At 38.3% G+C, this 23,896-nt stretch overlaps 1 protein-coding gene across 8 annotated transcripts in view; it reads right to left on the bottom strand.

Moving 5' to 3' along the window:
• The window catches only part of NPNT (nephronectin), a 76,379-nt gene that overhangs the window by 47,688 nt on the left and 4,795 nt on the right, over positions 1–23,896 (bottom strand). For 4 of the 8 annotated variants that reach the window (XM_043870976.1, XM_043870969.1, XM_043870971.1 and 1 more), the window contains exon 3: positions 8,735–8,785. The exons of 3 other annotated variants lie outside the window; for them this stretch is intronic. In XM_043870976.1, the coding sequence (XP_043726911.1) occupies positions 8,735–8,785 (51 nt within the window). Of the gene's footprint in view, positions 1–8,734; positions 8,786–8,884; positions 8,904–23,896 lie in introns of those variants that run through there. One more of the 8 variants, XM_043870974.1, reaches the window with a different exon arrangement.

The following is a 23,896-nucleotide window of genomic DNA, read 5'->3' on the forward strand; positions in this document are numbered from 1 at the left end:
AGGTAATTAAAGGCATAAAAGTATTTAGGAAGGCATAAAACTTCTAGGAAGAAGTCACAGTTAGCAATACAATCTATAATTTGAGAAAATTAAAGTAACCCGGCCAGAATATTTCAACATAAAATCATCTTTTTACTTCACTGCTTGTTAGGTACAGAAGCCAGATTCTGAATCACTAATGAAGTATATAGAATTGTTATCTCTTTTGATATATTATTACATCTATGATTTTTTTGCTCTCACATTTTAAGAAACGTTATTTTCATTAAGAACTTAAACTAATCATAAACTACAGTCAAATATTAAGTCAATCAGCTGATAATTTGGAGTACGAAGTTAAAATAAATAAGGATTTCTGTTCTATATGTAATGTTAATTTTCCAAGAGCTGTCTGGTTCATTTATTTTTGTCTTTTGGGGAACATCCAATTCAAATTTCTCAAGCGTCTATTTAATCTCTATTTAACTTTTAATTCCTGAAGTAGACCAAAGAAAATAAGTGCCTGCATCTTTGAATCTCAAACCAACTTTTACATACTATAATTAAGCACTATCCATTTTCACTTAAGGAATCTTCTGAAAAGTACTGTCATTTATGGTTTACTTGAAATTTTAACTTTTTTCTGTTTTCATTGTAGTAGAACACTGAAACTTAGATTAATGCTAAGTGAGACTTTAAGAACATTTCATAAAGTGTTATTACTTATCTGGAAGTATGAAGTAGATTTGGGGGAGGTTTTCTTTAAGTAGGGTTAACAGTAGCAATGAGAACACAAAACATCCATATCTTTGTTTCCAAATACCATTCCACAATAAAATCAGGGCTAAGCAGAGAGGCTGGAATATTTTGCTGTGACAAAAAGCAAAGACATATTCAAAAAATTAGGGAAACAAGTGAAAATGACACAGGAGCTATGTGGAAGTGTTCCCACTGGCCAAATTTGGCATAATTTGAGCACCAAGAAGAATAAGGATAGTAACTGATACCAACTGAATAATAAAAGAATCCATGGGCCCAGAGTGACTCTAAAAAGGAGAACAGAGCTCCTCTTTACAGAATGCCAGCAAACATGCAGAAGGAATGACAGAATCTGAAAAAATAATTTTACAGCCACGATTGAAATAATTTGAGTAAAAATTATCCATAGATGTTAAAGCTTTCACTGGGTGAAATTTTGTTAGGGAACAGAATATTCAAAGAGTTTCAATGTATCACCCCATAGGGTACTTACTAATTACAAAGAGAAGGTGCCTTTCAGTGGAAAAATCTGGTAGACTCCTTAATCAAGTGATCAAACTTAGCACCACCAATTATAGAACAAACTGACATTATGTGCAATGGGAATGTCACAATACATGATCACCTATGTAATATTTTTGCCAAAAAAAGTTTAAAGTGAAGTGAAGTCGCTCAATCATGTCCGACTCTTTGCAACCCCATGGACTATAGCCTACCAGGCTCCTCTGTCCATAGGATTTTCCAAGCAGTAGTACTGGAGTGGATTGCCATTTCCTTCTCCAGGGGATCTTCCCGACCCAGGGATTGAACCTGGGTCTCCTACATTGTAGACAGACGCTTCACCGTCTGAGCCACCAGGGAAGTCTATATGATGAGGAAACTTCAAATTCAGATCTACAAAAAAGTAGGTCTAGAACTGTTCTAAGGAATGTCATCTAAATGAAACATCTATGATTGGCTCTGGATCCAAAAAATCCATAAAAATCATCTGGAGTTAATTTGGGAAATCTAATCATGGACTGTTTGCTACATAATATTATTGTACCTATGTTAAATTTAAGTGTGACATGGCATGCATGCTAAAGTATGTAATTACAAGGAGCCATTATATCTAAGCTACTTTCAAATGGCTCACTAGTTGTGTGTGTGTGTGTGTGTGTGTGTGTGTGTGTGTGTGTGTGTGTGTGCAGATGAGAAGGGGGGCAGGGGTGGGGAGAGAGAGAGGGGAGGAGTGGATGTCGCATCGCTGCACATGTGTAATATGTTCATAGCTGTACATGAAAAGTACACGGCTATTTACTGTTGCTATACTTTCAACTCCTGTGTGGATTTGAAAGTTTTCAAGAACAAAAATGGGAAAATATGTATAAACACAAGTAGGCTGATATGCATACTTTGACAAATATTACTTAATCACTCTGACAAATATCTCTTAACTTGTGAGCTGCAGTTTACTCAGGGCACTCTAGAGAAGGGGCTAAGAGCACACGTGCTGGAGTCAGGCCACCAGGGCCCCAGATCTACCTTGCAGAGTATCCAGCCTCTCTCTGCTCTAAAATGAAGATCGTAGGTTGAACCAGAGGAAAGTGTCAGCACTGCCATTTTTTACTTAAAAAGTAGTAAGCCAACAGGGTGCATATAGAGTTTACCCATAGGTTTATGGGGATGATTAAATGAGAAAATCCAAATAAAGTACTTAGAACAGTACCCACCTCATAGTAAGAGCTCAAAAAAAAATCTATAAACAGAATTATAAGAACAACAAAGAGGAATTGCTACAGTGTCTAAGAAACTGTATTAAGGACTAGGGATAATAAAATCAGTAAGAGATCAAGTCCTCACCCCCAACTAGTGAAGATGAGTGAGGAGAGACAGAAGTAAGCAAAGATATCTTAATAACATATATGTGTAGAGGATACAGGAGAGGAAGTGATCAATTACATAGGTTTAAGGGAGTCAGAAAAGGTTTTGGAAAGGAAATAGCACTAACAGATTTCTTTCAAAAAAAAAAAAAGAAATTTACAAAACACGGATACCATAATATAAGAATTCATTGAGATTATGATGAAATACAGACTTCCAGGTGGCACAGTGGTAAAGAATCCACCCCCCAATGCAGGAGATGTAAGAGATTCAGGTTCAATCCCTGGATTGGGAAGATCCCCTGGAGTAGAAAATGGCAACCCACTCCAGTATTCTTGCCTGGAAAATTCCATGGACACAGGAGTCTGGTCGGGCTACAGTCTGTGGAATTGCAAATAGTCGGACATAGCTAAGCAAGCAAGCAATGATGAAATACATATTAGGTGAAAATTATATGTGTTTTAGCTAAGGAGATGATGCTCTAATTTTGAATAGGGATACTGAGCAATCATCAAAAAAGACCAGAAAGTGTTAAAGTAACTATCACCACTTCCTTCAGTGACCCAAATCCTTATGGTTAAAGAGTCACTGATAGACAGTGAGTTGAGCCATTTATTAACCACTTTTAAAATGGAACCAAACGTGACTGTACCCAGAAATGCAGGATATGAGGCATTCTGTCAATGCGGCTCACTTTTTTTTTTTTTTTAAAAGGAAAGCATTACTTCACTCATTGTTCCAAACTTATCTGATGGAGGACCTTACACAGAAACTTGAAAACAGATGTCCATCAAAAAGGGATTGATTAAATAAATGGTGACACAAGGGTCTTCCTGCCTCCAGGATTGTGGACTTCAATTCAGGTATCATCTGCTATTAGAGGGACCACCACTAAAAACAGGCTTCACCATGATTTCACCATGCCATTCTCCCCATGCACTCACCGACTCCCCTTCATGCTTAGTTGGAGCTCATCATGCTGGTTCAAACTTTTTGCATGGCATTCACCACCACATTTCACAATCTGACTCCTGCCTATCCCACCAGTCTCCTCTCCAGTCACATCCACAAACAGACCAACTAATGGTAGTTCCCAGGAAATCACATACTCCAATACTCCCACACTTTTACACAGACTGTTGTTCTTCCCTTTGCTGGACTAACATCTAGACAGCTTCAATACTCAGCTTAAATAATATTTGCTTTAGCCCCTCATTCTGATTTTGGGGCCTTCCTCAGCACTTTCATAAACCTCTGTGCATAACTCTGCCATAAACTATATATATATGTATGTATACACACAGACGCCCCATCCTATATTATCACAAGTATTATTCTTACCTTGCTCCTCCACTAGACTTTGAGCTCTTCAAATACACAGCCTCTGCTCTGAAATTTCACACAGTCTCCTAACAAAGACAGACATGACAGGTATACAAGGTGTTAAAAGAATATAGAAGAAAGAATTTCTCAGCAGGCAGGCAGGAGTAGGGAAAATGTCAGGAAAGGCTTGCAAGAGGAAATGTGAACTGAATCTTAAAAGATGAGTAGGAATTCACCATGTGGATGGGTGAAGGGCCTTTTATTCAGAACAAGCATCATAAGCAAAGCCAGAGATGTGTGAAGCAGAGAGGGTCTGGCAGCACAAGGGTAGTCCACTGTGATTGTGTCCACAAGACAAAACATAATCCTTCTAAGGTAAGGCAGTCACCAGCTTAAAGACACTAACACTCAAAGAATCAACATTTCATCCATAATGGTGAACAATTAACCGACTGTAATAGATGTCACAATCAGATGACACTTTATGTGTTTTCAAGCGTGTACATTGATTTAAGAACCTTCCTCAAGTGTTAAGATCTTTTATACAATATGTGGTAAGGTCATAAGAAAGGCAGACAAGTTAAATATAGTTATTTTCCCAGTAAACTGTCTTTCCTAAAGATTAGTAAGATTACATCATGTTCACATTTTTTATTTCTTTTATATAGAAGTGACTGGTCCTTATACCTTCAAAGTACTGACTGAGCTAAAGAGGTATAGGACACAGTCCCCAGATTCATGGAACGAACAGTCTAGCAGAACAAATGATATAGATCCACAAATAATCCCAACGTAGAGCAGGATGAGACAGGTGCCACGCCAGCGTTATAACTCAATGTAGAGAAAGAAGAGACTTCCTGTCACTCAAATTAGGAAGGCAGAATGAAGGTGGCATCTGAGCCAGGACCTGAGGCAGGGCTGAATCACAGTATAATCTAATAAGAAAAAATATAAACTTCTGACGTAAGTGTGGGCTTCCCCAATGGATCAGCTGGTGAAGAACCTATCTGCAATAGAGAAGCCACAGGAGATTGCAGGTTCGATCCCCGGGTCAGGAAGATCTCTTGCAGTAGGAAATGGCAGCCCACTCCAGCACTCTTGCCTGGAAAATCCTATGGACCGAAGAGCCTGGCGGACCACAGTCCAAAGGGTAACAAAGAGTCAGACATGACTGAACGACTAAGCACACGCGTGTGCTCGCGCACGCGCGCGCGCGCGCGCACACACACACACACACACACACACACACACACACACACACGTAGCTATTCATTCCTAACAACAATTCATTCTGAGTTGAGTATCTGCTTAGAATTAGAAGTGATAGTGATGGGATACAGAAAAAGCTAACCAAAAGGGGAAGAAAGAATGTTTATAGAGAGTGGTTCTCTTTTTCAGCCTTTGATATAAACAAATGTCGAATTACTCCTTTCTTTCGGCTAAAGGCCAAAATGGTAAACTGGAAGGAAGCTTTGTCGAGAACCAAAAACTGTCAGAGAACATTTCAGCCCACACACAATACAGTCTTTTCCCTCTCCCACAGTCCTCAGATATGTTTAATGTTATTCTTCTATGGAGGAAGTTGTGAGGATTATTAATGTTGATGGAAGATGATGGTGGGGAAGGAAGTTCTGAGTAGGACAGAAGTGAAGAGACCATTCAATCCCAGCTGGTGCCCCACTCAGATCTGGCCCTTGAGCTCTAGGCCTGGAATCCACCACGGTATCACATCTCTCCACTTCCGAGTCTCACAAGAACTGATAGATGTCACATCCAACACTGAGGTCATCCCCTGCACTTTCTCCCATGTTCTCTAGCCCATCAAATCACACACCAGAAACCCGGGCATCATCCTTGATTCCATCTTCCTCACACCATCTGCTATCATTTTACTGAATGTGAAATAATAATTACTGAACTAAGTGCTTCACAGTTTTCATTTGATCTTCATAAAAAAACCCAATAAGGTTGAGTTCTTAATCTATATTTTACCAAAAAAGAAGCTATTGCCCAGAAAGGTCAGGTAAGTTTCTCCAAATCACAGGTCTGGTAATAGCCGGGTCTGACCAGCAAGCCTGAACTCCCCACCCCTGTCCTAATACACACCTCTCCATCCTTTCTTTTTATTATCCGTCAATCCCTATTTTTCTCTGTTCCCACCAGAGTCACTCAAGATAAAAATTTCTTGCCAGGTTTACTGTAACAGCCTCTAGCCCTGAGCCTCAAAAGGCTCTCTCTTAATTGCCAACCAGCAAAAATGTTCAGAAAGTGGCCCCAGAACCCAAATGCCTACAGATCCTGGGCATCTGTCCTGAAACAGTGAGTCCTATGGTAAAATGGAGTGCATGCTTCGTCCAAACAGGCCAGCACTAAGCAACTCCAGCCCACCAATTCCTTGTAGCAAGATGAGCAACTGATTTATCAACAAAGCCTGATCTCCATTTTTCCTCGGAAACACTGGCAACTATTTTAAAAAATGTTCAAACTCTCAGCAAAACTAAATTCACCTGTATGCTAGATCTGATGTATGTGCGTGTGCTCAGTCGTGTCTGACTCTTTGCGACCCCATGGACTGTAGCCCATCAGGCTCCTCCTCTCCATGGGATTTTTCAGGCAAGAATACTGACCCATCACAACCAGCTTACAACTTCTGAAATACAAATCTGATTAGGTAATTCCACTGCTTAAAATCTACACAATGTTCCTCTACAACTCTGGGATAAATACTACTCTAAGATGCCATCAGAGGCCTTCCACAAGTCAGCTCATTTCTCCCTCTCCCACAGCACCTGTCATCACATACCCTTCAAACACACACCCCAATGCCCAGATGAAGGTTCTTATATTTCCTGGGATGTGCCCCTCACTCTGGCTTCTGAAGCTTCAGTGTATTTTTTGGTCTGGCCCGGGTGTCCTTCACTTGACTTAGCCCTCAGGATACAGCTGGACCACCAATCCATCACTCTTGGCTGAGACACTGTCCACTGCGATGGGCTTTCACAGTGCCTATCTCAAAGCACACCTGCATCAAAACACACCTCTCATCCAATATCGTCTTCATCTGTGGGCCTTCAACACAGACAGGAAGTCACATCAATACCTGTAGCTTCATCTTACTGATGTCTGCAGTGGCTGGCCCAGGATGAGACAGGGAATAGCCCTCAGTATGTAGCTACTGAATGAATGAATCAACTGAAGTCCACTGAGTCTGTGAAATCTTCCTTGATCCACTCCGGCAGAAGTAGTTCTTCCTCTAAATAGCCTCAGCTCTTTAATCCCTAACTCTTGCCTACTTTAGAATCCTGGAAGAAATAAGAAACAACCATCTTATCGAATAAGCTCCTCCCAAGCAAGAGTCCATGTTTTACTAAACTTGGATTAAACTTTTACTAAATGTCTCTCTCCCAGCCCCTAACTTAGCTCCTACCCTTTAGTAAGCTCTCAAATGTGTGTCAAATAAATATCTAAGCAACTTTACATGTAATTCTACAATTCCATTCTCAGTTCTTCCGGTTCCTTTTCACTGGGCTAGGGAACCAAAACCATACCTCATTCTGACATTTGCAAATGGATGTTGTTATAGAAGTGGAAAAGGAATGGTTCAGAAGCACAGGCAGTTGTCCAATGACAATTTTTACTTTAGACATGAATAATTTGAGAAATTTTCTACTACTTTCAAGGGATTATTTCCAAATGATGGGCATGGTAAACAAAGTGTAATTTAAAGCATGCTACATACCATGGATGTTATCATGGACCCTAGTAAAACACCGTTTCAAAGTTTCAACACTTATCAAGAACTGTTTTGCATGAGGAGGAGGCATTCTCCTTATGGCCAGCAACAATCCTGCCAGTAGGTTTAAAGATTAGGAAACCATGGTTCAGAAAACTTAAATAAAACATCTAGTATGTCATAGTTTGTGAGTCACAGGAAAGAGTCCTGAACCCACATGCGCTGGGGACAAAACCCAAATTATATTCTTTGGCTCTGACTCCTTACCTTCAGTCATAGCTCTGCTAGTTAATCCTATAGCTGACAGTAAATATAAGATACACATGCTTTGATTTTTAAGTCTCTCTGAACAGAAAAAAGTCTTAACATTTATCTCTAGAACTATCAATCTTGTTCCCAAATGGTTTCATTAAAATCTCCCCTTAGAGACACTTTCTCTGACATGTAAAAATATAAAGTACATTGTCCTCTTGGTACCAAATCCATAAAACAGAATAACACATATTTCACCAAAAGTTTCCAATTAAGTATCATAAGGATGATTTGTCAGGTGACATTGTTCCCTTCCAAAAATATTTAAAACAAGAAACTTCTTATGCACCAAAATCATAGCATGAACACTCCTAGGTGCTAGTACAACATCTTACATATGTTACACAATAAAAATATTTCTTACCTGATTTTTCCATGGAGAATTAATTAATACGAGACACAATTCTCTCAGGTTAATGATAGGATGGTGTTAGTAATTTCATTTGGTGGATTTTTTTTTTTTGCTTCTTTAAGTATTAAAAATATAAACTGTCCTTTAGGTTAGAATGGAGGTCAATTTATTAGATTCGTAAAACAGAAGAAAGGAATTATAAACTGAAATGGAAAAGTTTAATGTAAGAACTGAAAACAAAATTATGAACAGAATAAACACATCTCTAAGGAATACAGCTTCCCCCCAAAAAGCAACTCAAGAACACAACTAGTGTTAAGTTTTATTAATAACTTTATAAAGTTATTATTGAGAAGTATGCCTTTCAAGACATAGATTAGCCGAAATTATTTCAAAAAAGATGTTCATCTAACCTTTGAGCGGGCACCTTATCCTGGCTATTCTCTGCCTTAAGACGTAGAAAGCTGCAAAACAAATGTCCAAAAAAAGAAATTCCAGATCTTTTCTCTGTAAGGAGGCTGGACTTGGGTATTTATCAACTTGTTACATTCCCGGAGACTTACACATTTGCAACTTTCAGTGCTTTTCTGAAACAAAAAAAAAAAATCTAGGACATGTTTAAAATAGTAATATTTTAGTCACCATTTTGTCATTAAAAAACATTCTGTAACAAAAATATTAACCAATAATTGAAGTTGTGCTATTCTTTCATAGTTCAAATTCTAAATTAAAATATTTCAGACCTCTAGTGACATTGTAGCTTTCAATCCAATTTTTAATCTTCAGAATATTAATTTTTGGTTCCAAGAGACAGTATCCTTTTATTTAAATGAGTATTGGACAAAATATCTGAAAAAAAAATTAAAACTTTTGATCAATTAGTAACCAAGGCTGGTAGTTTTTTAAATTGATATATTTTTTTACTTACCTGTTTCTTACATACTGTGTTTCCCCTTTCTCTCCAACTTTGGGGAGGAAATATTAAGGTTTTTTCTTTTCCTTCCACAGCATTTTCTTCTTGCATGGCTGCTTTGGTTGTCAATAGCAACGGGAATTAGTGGGAAAGCTCAGCCATTTCACTTGAAGATACAAATAACCCAGTATAATGAAAGTAAATGGAAGAAATCTGAAACACTACTAGTAATGGTCAGGGTTCGACCAGCCTAGAAATCCTAGAGGTAAGGGAAGAGATGATTTTATTACTTCTCTTTTGGATCAATGCCTTCTTAGCATAAAATATTAGTCTTCTTTAAAGCACAAAATATTCACTTTAACTGTCTATTTGTGTTATTTGTTTGTATAATTTAAAGCAAGGTGAATAGAGCCTTCTTCGGGGTAGTATCAGAAGAAAAAAACTGTAAGTCCAATTTGACTCAAAGTAGTAGTTTATTGATCCAGAATGATTGCTTTGTACTTTTAAAGGCACACATAACATTTGCTTTTTTAGAGTATTATTTTCATGTCTGTTGGGTTTACAAGTTAGCATGTTGTTTTCGTTGTTGTTGCTAACTTTAAAAGAACTCCTGATGTTGAAACATTTCTTAAAATAATGAAATATATCAGGTACAATCTAAGCAAAAAGCAGAAAATAAATCAAAGCATAAATTGCAAATTATATTCTGGATCACATATTAAGGAAAACTATGACTATGGTTATGTATGAGAAGGAAAAATATAAAAGGATACTGTTTCTTTAATACTCTTTAAATATCAATTTTGAATAATCTATCAAGAAAAAATATTAAATGATTTTTTTTAAAAAAGGTGAAACAAGCTAATAAAGAATAGCAAACATCATTATTTTCTAACTAGTTATGTTAGTACCAAGCAGCCATACAGTTCTGTATAGTTTATTTTTGTCTCATAATATCTTAGTTGGGCCACATTTCTCCTACTTCACTTAAATCAGTGTTGACACACATAGATTTAGCAAGTTTTATGGTATTGGTATCTACATCCATTAAATAAGACTTCCAGAATGAAATTTTAGCCAAGGTCCCATATTCTAAAATTTACATTTTAAAACTATACAAAACTGCATTTTAAATCAAAGCAATGTTATACTTGGACTAATTATTTCCAGGAAGTTTCTGGAATCTATTCTCTAATGATGTGTAAGGAAATTTTCATAGGCAACCATCACCACAATTTTTTTGAAAGCTGCCCAAAATAAATGCCCTGCATGTATTTTTTTGTGTGGTATAAACCCCACGGTGAAAAGCACTAAAATAGGATTCATTAGTAGCACATAATATAGAAACGCCTGTCCATTTTCTCCTGATAATCAGTTTTCCAACAGCCACTATAAAAAGCCATGGTGTTTAATACATGCAACCCTGCCAGCTCCAAGCCACACAGTGAGAACTCTGAACTGCAGAAGTCTCTCCTGAGACTTGCCCCAGACCACTGCTTCAGTTCACCCGAGGGTTCCCAGTGACACTCTGACTTTACAGACAGGTCTCCGCGATTATTAGGCATCCTTAAACATCATAAGCACTCTGATGACTTTATAAAATTGTAACTAATATAAACCAGAGAAGCTAAACAATTTGGGGATGTCTTTTCTTGCCTGCTAAACACAGGTCACAGATTTGGAGTCCATTCTGGGCCCTGGACAGAGTTAGGGAAAATAAGGGATAAGAAACCCAAAGGAATTGAGCCTCTGTATTATCCAAAGGGATCCCTATATTATGGTGTATCATCACACAGCCTCTGAAGCATGATACACACACTTCCTTCAAGGCGATAAATCCAGGCTCCCAGATGAAAGGGACTGGTCCTCCCAGAATCTGCACCTCTATCTTCCAACCCTAATCTCCAACTGGAAAAAGTAGTAACTCTTAAGACATTCTCCATGTCTCAACTCAAAATTTCATGTATTTCTCATTGTCAAAAAAGTTAATATTAGCCCAGGAAACACTATTTATAGACAGCTCTCCAACTCTGCATGTTTATTAAAGCAACATCCAAGACAACAGATCCCATGAATAGAATTTTGAGTAACAACCTGGAATTTTCCCACTACTTTGTAAGTATTTAAGTTATAAAATTCATCAAACCTCAACACAAGATTAGAGAACAGAACATTGAACAAATCTACAAATTACCTTTTCATAATTTTGTATTTTCTCCCCCATTTTAATTGCTTAAGAAAAAAACATGGAAAAAAATATTATCTGGGAAAAAAAAAGAAAAAAACACAATTTTGCCTTAATTAGGAAATAAGCTATACAGGGGGATATCGTAATTTTGGACCATACACCGCTGCTGCTGCTGCGTCTCTTCAGTCGTGTCTGACTCTGTGCGACCCCATAGACGGCAGCCCACCAGGCTTCCCCGTCCCTGGGATTCTCCAGGCAAGAACACTGGAGTGGGTTGCCATTTCCTTCTCCAATGCATGAAAGTGAAAAGTGAAAGTGAAGTTGCTCCGTCATGTCCAGACCATACACAAAGATGTAATAAGCTTTTTAATTCATCAGTGATTTAAAAACAATCTAAGGGGTGAACTTGAAACCAACATTATCAATATGAAACACCATGAAATATTTATGTAATCAGATGAACTTAGGACAATTTATCTAGTAGAAACTATCACCATAGTAAATTGTATAAAATCATGTACCCTAACCCATGTACATTAAAAAAAAAATATGTTTACATATAAGCTGCAATTTGTGTTTTTCTATTACTTGCTATTTGTTGGCATGAAAGCACTTGGACAGTAGATTTCAAGTACCTACAAAACCTTAACAGTGAAAGAAAAGAGGAGGTCACAGAGGCTTTAGAAAAATATTTTGGGTGGCAAGAAGCTAATATTCAGAAAGTTGATCCAAGGAGTTAGTTTCTGTGCTACATACACACCTCTGACCATTTAAGGATTTTTCATAGAAACTGAGTTTGAAAACTCTGATCTATGAAAACAAGGCTAAAGTTTCGTAAAACAGCATTGTTTTTGGCAAAGTTAAGCATAAATCCAAAAATATTAGTTTCTTCATTTGTGTATATTAGTGCAAATTTTAACAACTGTGATGACACAGTCCCTAAAAGTTGAGAATAAGTCAATAATATTTACAAAAGACAACCTTAACCTTGTGTTATAATGATGTTATAATAGGAAAACAATGTCAGATTTGGAGAATTTATATCATTAATCTACAGGACAGTTAAAGACATACTGACCAAATTAAATGTTCAGTTTTAAATTTTATTTGATTCTAGACTACCCTCATTCAAATCACCTACAGCAAATCTTCAGTCTTAACTTGGATTTCCCTGGCATCTAGTACCTATGAAGACTGTCTCCAGCCTTTGGTTAAATATAGCAAAAAATGAGGGCTTCTAATTAAATATAATTAAAAAGAAAACTGTTTCTTCTCCAAAATCAACTACGATAAAGCTAAGAAGCCAACTTGATTATTCATCTCTCTTTCTCCTTCAATCAGATAAGAACAACAAGTTGACTTGTGTTTCATAAGCTAAGGTAAAACTAAAATTCTTGAGAATATCTCTAAAAGAATATGTAACAACACATAGGTATCTGCCATTATTTTACTATATAATAATACTTCATCACATCTAGGCTATAATGTATTCCTTTATGCTGGCTTTATTAGGAATTTTATTAGTAATTATATTATGACCATAATTATCTGAATTAGGTACTGGCAGTAATTTAAGTGGTAAAACTGGAAAATTTTAAATGAAGCTTTAGTGCATTAAAATGCACTCAATATAATTTAAAATGCACAAGTTTCTTTATATTTGATATTATTTAACTGAACTCTGCACTTTGCAACACACCAGTTTTTAAGTAACTAGATACATACTTTGCAACCAGTTTGCTCTGGTCAATTTCCAGGGATGCATGGTCAATCACATTAAGCCTATGTGCTATGGGCAGTGATTGATACCACTTTTAAATTTTTTCAAGCCAAATTATCTTTGCTTCGTTCTTTGAGAACTGATCGTTTATTTATCCCCACAAAGAAGGGTAAGATCTTGGCCCTGGCAATGTAAACTCCTTGGCTCCCCTCCAGGTTGATACAGGGTGGCAATTTTTGGACAGGTTAGATTCTCCGTTGGTGCTAATTCTTGAGGAAAGGCATTCAAAACCCCTTTCTGTGCTTCTCCTAAAGAGATGGGGGACTTACTGGACTGGTGCCCTCTCAAGATACATGGTGAGTCCTCTTCTTTTTTGAGAGACAGATACGGAGTGATTTCCTGGGCATATGTGTCCCCAGAGTTTCAGGTTCCATTGCCACTGGAGCTTCAGGAGTCCCTGAGAACTAGCCTTTCCTCATGTGTATGTGCTAAGTCACTTCGGTTGTGTCTGACTCTTTGTGACCCCATGGACTATAGCCCACCAGGCTCCTCTGTCCATGGGATTTCCCAGGCAAGAATACTGGAGTGGGTTGCCATTTCCTCCACCAGGGGATCTTCTTGACACACGGATCAAACCCGCGTCTCATGTCTCCTGCACTGGCAGGCAGGTTCTTTACCAACAGCCCCACCTGGGAAGCCCAGGCAGGCTTTCCTCAGGCCCCAGTGAAGGTAAGTTTGTGTCTGGATGGTGACCTGAGACTCTGCTTTGCGTCTATTCAGGTCTAAGTAGCTTATTTAAAGCAGCCTTCCATGAGATCCAGGTGAACTAGAATAAAAACTGAGTCATTTTGGCTCCTCTGCACATGTATAACAATCAGGAGCTTTGGGGAAATGAGCACTAGTCAAAGATTTTGTTGTTTCTGGGCTCACTGGCCCTTATTCCATGTTACAGCGTAAGTTAAGATAAATGATGCCTGGAAGCAATGTTCGTGCCTCACCACTTATCCCAAGTCATAATTTGCACGAAAATGAGAAAGTACATGCAAAATGGTAATGACTTTCACACTGATGTTTAATGAATACAAAAATAATAACTCATATAAAATTGATACAAAAAAATTCTCCCATTGATTTCTTTGCAGAGCCTCTTTATACTGGATCCTAGGAGACATCTATCTGTATTCTATTCCCAGTGCCTCTAGGTACCAACTCCATCGACTGCTGACTGATCTTTAAAATACATGGGCTAAAAAAGAAAAGATATATGGACTAGCTTTTAATTAATATTACATAAAACTCGACATTATTAGAGATCCTAACTTGACACTGTCTGGTCTAACGTGGAATTGTCCATCCAAAATCCCATATAGTTCATATTGCTGCCAGATATTCTGGGATGAATCAAGCTGAGCCATCAGAAAGCTCAGTGTGTGATTCAAATTATACCATGTATATATTATTTTTAAAATTATTTTCCATTATAGGTTATTACAAGGTATTGACTATAGTTCCCTGTGCTATACAGTTAAACTTTGTTACTTATTGCATATTTATTTTTTAAATTAGAAATCTAGCATTCTATTCATGCTAAGTCAAACACACACAGAAAAAAAGAAAAGAATTCTACTTTTTAAAATTTAGTAATGTTTATCTTTTTGCCAGTTTTTCTAAATGTCCTGTGGACATCTAATAACAACATATGAGAAACAAAATTTTAAATATATTTGTGTAGGATATAAGATTAATATAAATAGAAATCTATTATGTTTAAATTATTAATGACATCATTCAAGATGCTCCTATTCCTATTTTTTCTGTACTTGACAAAATATTCAGAGAAATGTTAATACGTCTTACTATGATCATATATTTTTTTCTTTTCCCCTGTATTTATTCTGACTTTTACTTTACATATCTTTTGTTCCTTTGTTGTTAGGTGTCTAATGGTTTCTGATGTCTATCTTCTTCATGAATTGTACCTTTTATCATTAAAAATATTCATCTTTGCTTTATTTAAGAAGAAAGAAAGAAAAAAATAGAAAGCTCAGTGTGTATAATGTTTCTTAAGCTGCATATAGAATAGTTTTCTACGAACTGCACTTCTAGAGTAAAGGCCTCATCTTAGGTTGGCGTTCTTTTTTGGAACAGCCTTACAAAACCACCACTAGTTCATGGTAAAAACGTTGCTGTAACCCCTTCCACTCCATCATTCACCCCTCTTCTCTAAATACCACATGAAAGTCTTTCAGAACTGTATGTGGTAAAAGCCATAATTTCCCCCAAATAACTGGCTTGCTTCTTCCCTAACAAACAAGAAGAATTATATGAGCAATGAAAATTTCCCTTTCTCTTTGGCTAGGAGAAGCTAAGAGCCAAATTATACAACAGAATTTGACTCCTATGGCTTACATATCTGCATTTATTAACTCTCCTCCCATCTTACATTTTGTTCTATCCTTTTTTCTTCCTCTAGACTTTGTTAATTCTATTTTCCTATTTTAAGGCATTCATTCCTGGGAACCACATCCTTTTCCAAACAAGGTAGGACATAAAACCATAGAAATAAATCCATTCTACTTGTCTTTTAAGGTATCGTCTAAGGAGCCAAAAATAGAAAGTGACTGAATGGAAGGTTTATGCTCAGTAATATTATCCATGACTTAATCCCCTTTAAGTTATATGCTTTATACAAGAAATTTTATAAAAATAAAATGAGAGCTATTTAGTAACTGTACTTACATAAAAACAGAATGACTCTCCAATTCTCCCACATCTGTATGTATACAACAGTGATGATGAATCCATAAAGATATTCACTATGGCTTATTTTGTAAAAGCAAAGTACTGAAAACCACCTAAATATACATAAATAGGGGATTTTTAAATTAATTAATTTAAAATTAATTATAGTACATCCACATCCAATTTATCTTGATTCATGGACCTAAAATTCCAGGTTCCTATGCAATATTGTTCTTTACAGCATCAAACTTTACTTTCACCACCAGGCATATCCACAGCTGAGTGGCATTTCTGCTTTAGCCCAGACTCCTCCTCCTTTCTGGAGCTATTTCTCCACTCTTCCTCAGTAGCATACTGGACACCTACCAACCTGAGGGGCTCATCTTCCGGTGTCATATGCCTTTCTATACTGTTCATGGGGTTCTCAAGACAAGAATACTGAAGCGGTTTTCCGCTCCTTTCTCCAGTAGAATGGAGGAATTTAAATTAGATGACCATTATACCTACTACTGTGGGCAAAAATCCCTTAGAAGAAATGGAGTAGCCCTCATAGTCAACAAAAGAGTCTGAAATGCAATACTTGGGTGCAATCTTGGAAAACAACAGAATGATCTTGGTTTATTTCCAAGGCAAACCATTCAACATCACAGTAATCCAAGTCTATGCCCCTACCACCCACTTCTTCTTCACAGAAGAAGTCTATGGCTTCTTCTTTCAAAGAAGCTGAAGTTGATCAGTTCTATGAAAACCTATAAGACCTTCTAAAACTAACACCAAAAAAAAGATGTCCTTTTCATCACAGGGGACTGGAATGTCAAAGTGAGAAGTCAAGAGATACCTAGAATAAAAGGCAAGTTTGCCCTTGGAGTACAAAATGAAGCAGGGCAAAGGCTAACAGAGTTTTGCTAAGAGAATGAACTGGTCATAGGAAAACCCTCCTCCAGTAACACAAGAGATGACTCCACATGTACATCACCAGATGGTTAATACTGAAATCAGACTGATTATATTCTTTGCAGCCAAAGATGGAGAAGCTCTATACAGTCAGCAAAAAACAAGACCTGGAGCTGACTGTGGCTCAGATCATCAGTTCCTTATTGCAAAATTCAGGCTTAAATTCAAGAAAGTAGGGAAAACCATTAGACCATTCAGGTATGATCTAAATCAAATCCCTTACGATTATACAGTGGAAGTGACAAATAGATTCAAGGGATTAGATCTGATAGAGTGCCTGAAGAACTATGGACAGAGCTTTGTAATATTGTACAGGAGGCGGTGACCAAAACTATCCCCAAGAAAAAGCAATGCAAGAAGGCAAAGTCTATAGAGGCCTTACAAATAGCTGAGAAAAGAAGAGAAGCAAAAGGCAAAGGAGAAAGGAAAAGATATCCCCAACTGAATGCAGAGTTCCAGGGAATAGCAAAGAGAGATAAGAAAGCCTTCTTAAGTGAACAATACAAAGAAATAGAGGAAAACAATATAACGGGAAAGACTAGAGATCTCTTCAAGAAAATTAGAGATGCCAAGGGAACATTTCATGCAAAGATGGGCTCAATAAAGGATAGAAATGGTATGGACCTAACAGAAGGAGACGGTATTAAGAAGAGGTGGCAAGAATACACAGAAGAACTGTACAAAAAAGATCTTCATGACCCAGATAATCACGATGGTGTGACCACTCACCTAGAGCCAGACATCCTGGAATGTGAAATCAAGTGGGCCTTAGGAAGCATCACTATGAACAAAGCTAGTGGAGGTGATGGAATTCCAGCTGAGCTATTTCAAATCCTAAAAGGTGACGCCGTTAAAATGCTGCACTCAATACGTCAAATTTGGAAAACTCACCAGTGGCCACAGGACTGGTAAGGGTCAGTTTTCCTTCCAGTCTCAAAGAAAAGCAATGCCAAAGAATGTACAACTGCGCTCATTTCACATGCTAGCAAGGTCATGCTCAAAATCCTTCAAGCTAGGCTTCAACAGTATAAGAACTGAGAACTTCCAGATATACAAGCTGAATTTAGAAGAGGCAGAGGAACCAGAGATCAAATTGCCAACATTCACTGGATCATACAAAGAGCAAGAGAATTTAAAAAAAAACTACTTCTGCTTCATTGACTATGCTAAAGCCTTGGATGTCGATTACAACAAACCTTGGGAATTCTTAAAGAGATGGAATACCAGACCACCTTACCTGTCTCTTGAGAAACGTATATGCAGGACCAGAAGCAACAGGAAGAACCAGACATGGAACAACAGACTGGCCCCAAATTGGGAAAGGATTACATCAAGGCTGTATATTGACATTCCACTTATATAATTTATATGCAGAGTACGTCATGTAAAATGCTGGGCTGAATGAATCACAAGTTGGAATCAAGATTCCCATGAGAAATATCAACAACCTCAGATATGAAAATGATATCACTCTAATGGCAGAAAGCAGAGGAACTAAAAAGCCTCTTGATGAGGGTGAAAGAAGAAAGTGAAAAAGTTGGCTTAAAACTAAACATCCCAAAAACTAAGATCATGGCATCTGGTTCCATCACGTCATGGCAAATAGACGGGGGAAAGTGGAAACAGTGACACTTTATTTTCTTGGGCTCCAAAATCACTGTAGATGGTGACTGCAGCCATGAAATTAAAAGATGCGTGCTTCTTGGAAGAAAAGCTATGACCAACCTAGATAGCGTTTCCAAAAACCGAGATTACTTTGCCAACAAAGGTCCGTCTAGTCAAAGCTGTTGTTTTTCCAGTAGTCATGTATGGATGTGAGAGTTGGCCCATAAAGAAGGCTAATGGCTGAAGAACTGATGCTTCTGAACTGTGGTGTTGGAGAAGACTCTTGAGAGTCCCCTGGACTGCAAAGAGGTCAAACCAGTCCATCCTAAAGGAGATCAGTCCTGGGTGTTCATTGCAAGGACTGATGCTGAAGATGAAGCTCCAAATACTTTGGCCATCTAATGCAAAGAGCCGTTTCATTGGAAAAGATCCTGATGCTAGGAAAGATCAAGGGCAGGAGGAAAAGGGGATGGCAGAGGATGAGATGGTTAGATAGCATCACTGACTCAATGGACATGAGTTTGAGCGAACTCCAGAAGATAGTGAAGGACAGGGAAGCCTGAAGCACGGCTGTTCATGAGATTGCAGAGTTGGACACGACTTAGCAACTGAACAACAACATGGTACATCCACATTTAAAAGAACGAATCAGGCTTACGTGAACTGATAAGGACTAGCCTCCAAAATGTAGTATTATATGAAAAAAGAAGGTACCGACTAGGTTTACTTCATGCTATTACTTTACGAAGAGGGAGAACTTTGGTTAATAAATTATAACATAGTCATATGGTGGAATACTACACATTCATTAAAAAATGAGCAATTGGGTGGGATGTTTTGAAAGAACAGCATGTATATTATCTATGGTGAAACAGATCACCAGCCCAGGTGGGATGCATGAGATAAGTGCTCGGGCCTGGTGCACTGGGAAGACCCAGAGGAATCGGGTGGAGAGGGAGGTGGGAGGGGGGATCGGGATGGGGAATACGTGTAAATCTATTGCTGATTCATGTCAATGTATGACAAAACCCACTGAAAAAATAAATAAATTTAAAAAAAAATGAGCAATTGCTTCATGTACTGATGATAAAGACTTTCAAAATGCATTTTTAAGAAAAAGAAGGTAAAATGGTGTATAGCGCATGCTTTCATTTGCATCAAAGAGGTAGGGGGTGGAATATAGGAATTTGCCTACAAATATGTAAAATAATTCTGAAAATTATACAAAAACCTGGTAATATTATTGTCTGACAAGGGGTATTTAAGGATCTGAACACACTTTCTCTTATAAAATAAATACATATTTTTAAAAGATTAGTGGGAAAAAATTTTAAACCTGCAGAAAATTGCTGGGAGAGAGACAAAAGTATCCGCTCTAGTTGAGGGGAGTGGGAAGTAGTAAGAATTAAGGCTAAGAACTCATCTCCTCTTCCCTTTCATCTCCCCTGTAAATATATTCCATTATTCTCTGAAGAAAACTGCAGGGAATCACTCAGCATCACTGGATTGTCATTTTAAACGCATGTGGTTGATTCAATTGACTGAAAATGCATATAACATGAACTCTACAGCTGAAAACCGCCATTACAATTGCCACAGGAGGGGAGGGTGGAGGAGTACACCTACATTTTTCAAAGCTTATCAAAAAATTTCAGAGGAGGAAACAGTGTCGGTTCTGGGCCAGAAGAGGCTCCTTGGGATCAGGTGTGCATACGCTTTCAGGCAGCAACTCCGTGTGGCAGGTATTTGAGGGCAGATGAAGCAGCTGAACTTCTAGCCACTAAAGTGCTTCCTTTCACTTGACCTGACATCCCAGGCTGAGAAGTGCTAACATTTCCGGTCTACAAAGGTTAAGACCCACCCAGATTAGCTGAAATGGGGATTTTAGGAGCATGCTAAGTCGCTTCAGTCGGTCTGACTTTGTGCTACCCCGTGGACTGCAGCCTGCAGGCTCCTCTGTCCAGGGGATTCTCCAGGCATGAATACTGGAGTGGGTTGCCATACCCTCCTCTAGGGGATCATCTGGGGGATGGAACCCCCATCTCTCATATCTCCTGCATTGGCAGGCCGGTTCTTTACCACTAGCACTACCTGGGAAGCCCTCTAAGGAAATTAGTAGCTTTCAATAGTAAGATATAAAGATCAGTTCTAATCAGGGGAAAGAATGAAGGAACAAGGTAATTTCTCTGAACCTTGACTTGCAAGAAGACTCATCCTCCAAAACTACCTGTGTGAAAAGGTCAAACTTCTTCAGCTCTGATTTTGGTGTGGAATCTACAGTCCAGGACCACTTGAAGTTACCCAAAGTACATGCCATTCTTAAATAACCTTTTCATGGAAAGTGCGTGGTTGGTTAATCTTGAAGACTACTTCTTAAGGATGTGGAAATTCAGACAGAGGGCTGAGAGTAGTTATAAGATGGACCACTGCCTAGCATTTCTTCCTACCTCCAAAAATAAACCATGACATTTTGCATTCTCACCCCAAGATTAGAGGAGGAAGCTGATAAACATTAATAAGACAGTGAAGCATGCTCAACTCCATTAAAGCTGGCCCAGGACCTGCTGGCAATCTTCAACGCGGCTCTGAGCAGCACAGCCTGCCTTGAGAACCCAACCACTCCTGGTGGGATGCACACAGTTGTGTGGATAGATAAAACTGCTTCATCCATAAAATGCGGATTCACATCCAGTGCAGGCTGCCACAGCTGTTCACTACTAAAGGCAAGGCACTCTCTACTAGGAACAGAGTGGGAACACTAGAGGTGGCCTTCAAAATCACTTCCAGTATTTCTCGTTTACTCCTATTTTAAAAAAGGATTCAAAATCCAAATAATCAAAGAAGGGTGTAATCTCCGTATTTTTGTGACTAGGAACATGAAATCAATGACTAATATAGGGAGCAAAAATGAACAAATCACGTTCCTTTTATGTGGCTGGATTTCTGAAACCAGATGTGAATGAGGCATAAAATATGAATTTTAAGTGTTTCATTTTACTGTATCAAAATTGTTTCAACTAATAACCATTTCACTTGACATACAGAAATAATAAATTCAATAATTTGCTCATCATTCTTTCTAGTGATCCACAATCATTAGCCATAACACATATTATCCAAATGAAATTATTGGAGGTACAATTCCAAAACAGTTTCAGAATGAATTACTGTTTCTCAGTCCTTGAGTTAGTCCTTGAACTAACCTGTTATCAAGCGCTTTTAAGAATCCAGAATTTTCACTTTACATGGCAATTGTACAGGTGTAGCCTTTACTAACTTCAGGGTGGGGGGCGGTAGGAGGAAATGAGGTTTAGAACTAGTAAAGTAAAATCAAACTTTAGGTGTGGGTTTTATTTCTCACCAAAATCTCCAAAGAAACATAACAAAATTCCCGCGTTTTTCCTGGTCTTAAGGAAAATTGCTCAAGGACAGCCAAAGAACTCAGAACTGAATAGCTCTGTTGAAACCTAGAACTAGTTGCATTTTGAATTTTTCTTCACACCTTCACAAAGTGCTTTCGACAGAAACACTATTGTTACAGCCACATAGAGAGCCAAACCTCCCAGTAAACAGAAAAACCACCATACAGAAATGCAATGTCTAGATCCTGTATACTTTTCAATTGAAAGGAAGTCCTCAGGTGGGATTTAGAGCTGCAGGGCACCTTGGAAATCCACTTGTAAACTGGCAAAAGTGCAGCTGAGAAATGTTAAATAGCTAATCAGGTTCAAAAGTCAGAACCCCACTCAGCTGTCTCAAATGGCCTAGTGTTTTTAGTTAAGAACTGTTTCCGTGGCATACATGGCTTTTTAAAATCAGAGAAACACCGAGAAATCTTTATTACTGAGATCTCCACTTGTTAGGAGTAGAGAAATTGTTAAAGTAATTGAAAAGTGCCATTAACATGATGGGAATATTAAGGAAGTTAGGCAGAAATAACTACAGAGCAAGAAACAAGCAGTTTGTGATCCTCTGAGTGATTAACGTGCTGTGTTCTGTAAACATAGACCTATCCAGTGTGTTGCAAACATATGAAAAAATCTCCCTTTTCCAGTCCAGAGTTATAGCAATAGTCAATAAAGGTAAAGTCCAAGACAGTTAATTAAAAACTCCAATTTTGAATCCTCAACATGCAGAGATCTGTTTGAGTCAAGAATACAAAACAAAGAATCAAAGGATGGAAGGAAGGTACAGGTATGACCTCTGAAAGCACAGTGAAAACGTAACCTGCCTATTTCTGGAACAGGGCGTGCTTTCCCCAGCCAGGTGGAAATGTTGGGTGGCATGGGCAGGATGCAGGAGGATGGCTCCTGTGTCTGTTGGGGAGCATCTCTGATCCCTCCTTTCTCAGTCCCAGAGGAAAGGGCGGGAGGTCTGGCTGAACACGGTTTTGTGGCTGGACTTGCAGGCTGAGCAGTGCAAGCCCCATGCCAGGTGAATCGTCCATGAAAAGGTGGGCAGCAAGTGAAAATGAAACACAGCCTCTTTTGGGTAAATACATATACTCACATAAACGGTGAGTTTACGACTCACATAAACATTGAGTCAAAACATCTCACATGTGCTTAACCAAATGGAATAGACACCACAGGGTCAGTGCTCTGGCGTGTGAGATCTCCCCCAACTCACACCTCTCCTAAGGGATAAACTGGGCGGTACTGCACACAGGAGGGAATTGCTGCCTTTTGCTTTGCTGCGCTGATTTGAAGGAAAATTTCAAAGTGAATCATTCAGAAAAACGAAAACCAGGGCACCTTGTTGAGGAAGGGAGACTGCTCCTCATGGGAAAGGGACTCTGAAATTACAAAAGGGTCAGAAAAGCAAAAACATTTTTCACATTAGATTTCCCAGAAGCTGTTCGGAATTTTTATAGGTAATCCATTACCAGATGGAACTGTTAAAGAATAGCAAGTCTATTTTCCTCGAATAAATATAGTGACAAGGGTTTAAATTTCACAAAAGCTTTCTTTAAAACCAATCAGGAGTTTTCCTTCTGTCCCCGGCAAGCCTCTTTTTGGTGCTGTTCACTCCCACTTGGAGCTGACTCCCCCCCAACAAGCACATTCCTCTACCTGTTTATAGCAAAACAAAGACAGAGGGATCTCTGAACTGGTAAGAGATGCTGGGGCCATCTGAGATTCTGTAAAAATAAAACACAGGCAAGGAAGCATCCATCTTTGAACTCATTTTTAAAACTCTTACCATCTATAATATTAATGGTAAAGAGCCATCTGGCCCTTTTCAAAGGCATTTTATTTTACTGCAACAAAGAGGATCTCGTAACGATTTTTTTATATATAGGCAGTATAAAGAACAAAGAATCTGATGGCACATAAGGACCCATCCCATAACACTGTGTCAACACCAGTATTCCTTTATATTTCTTTAATTTCACCAGACACACATAACAGGGTATGCCTGGAGTAGTTTTACATGCTTTACAAATGATAATT

Source organism: Cervus elaphus, chromosome 17 (assembly GCF_910594005.1).
Source record: "Cervus elaphus chromosome 17, mCerEla1.1, whole genome shotgun sequence".
Classification (NCBI taxonomy): Eukaryota; Metazoa; Chordata; class Mammalia; order Artiodactyla; family Cervidae; genus Cervus; species Cervus elaphus.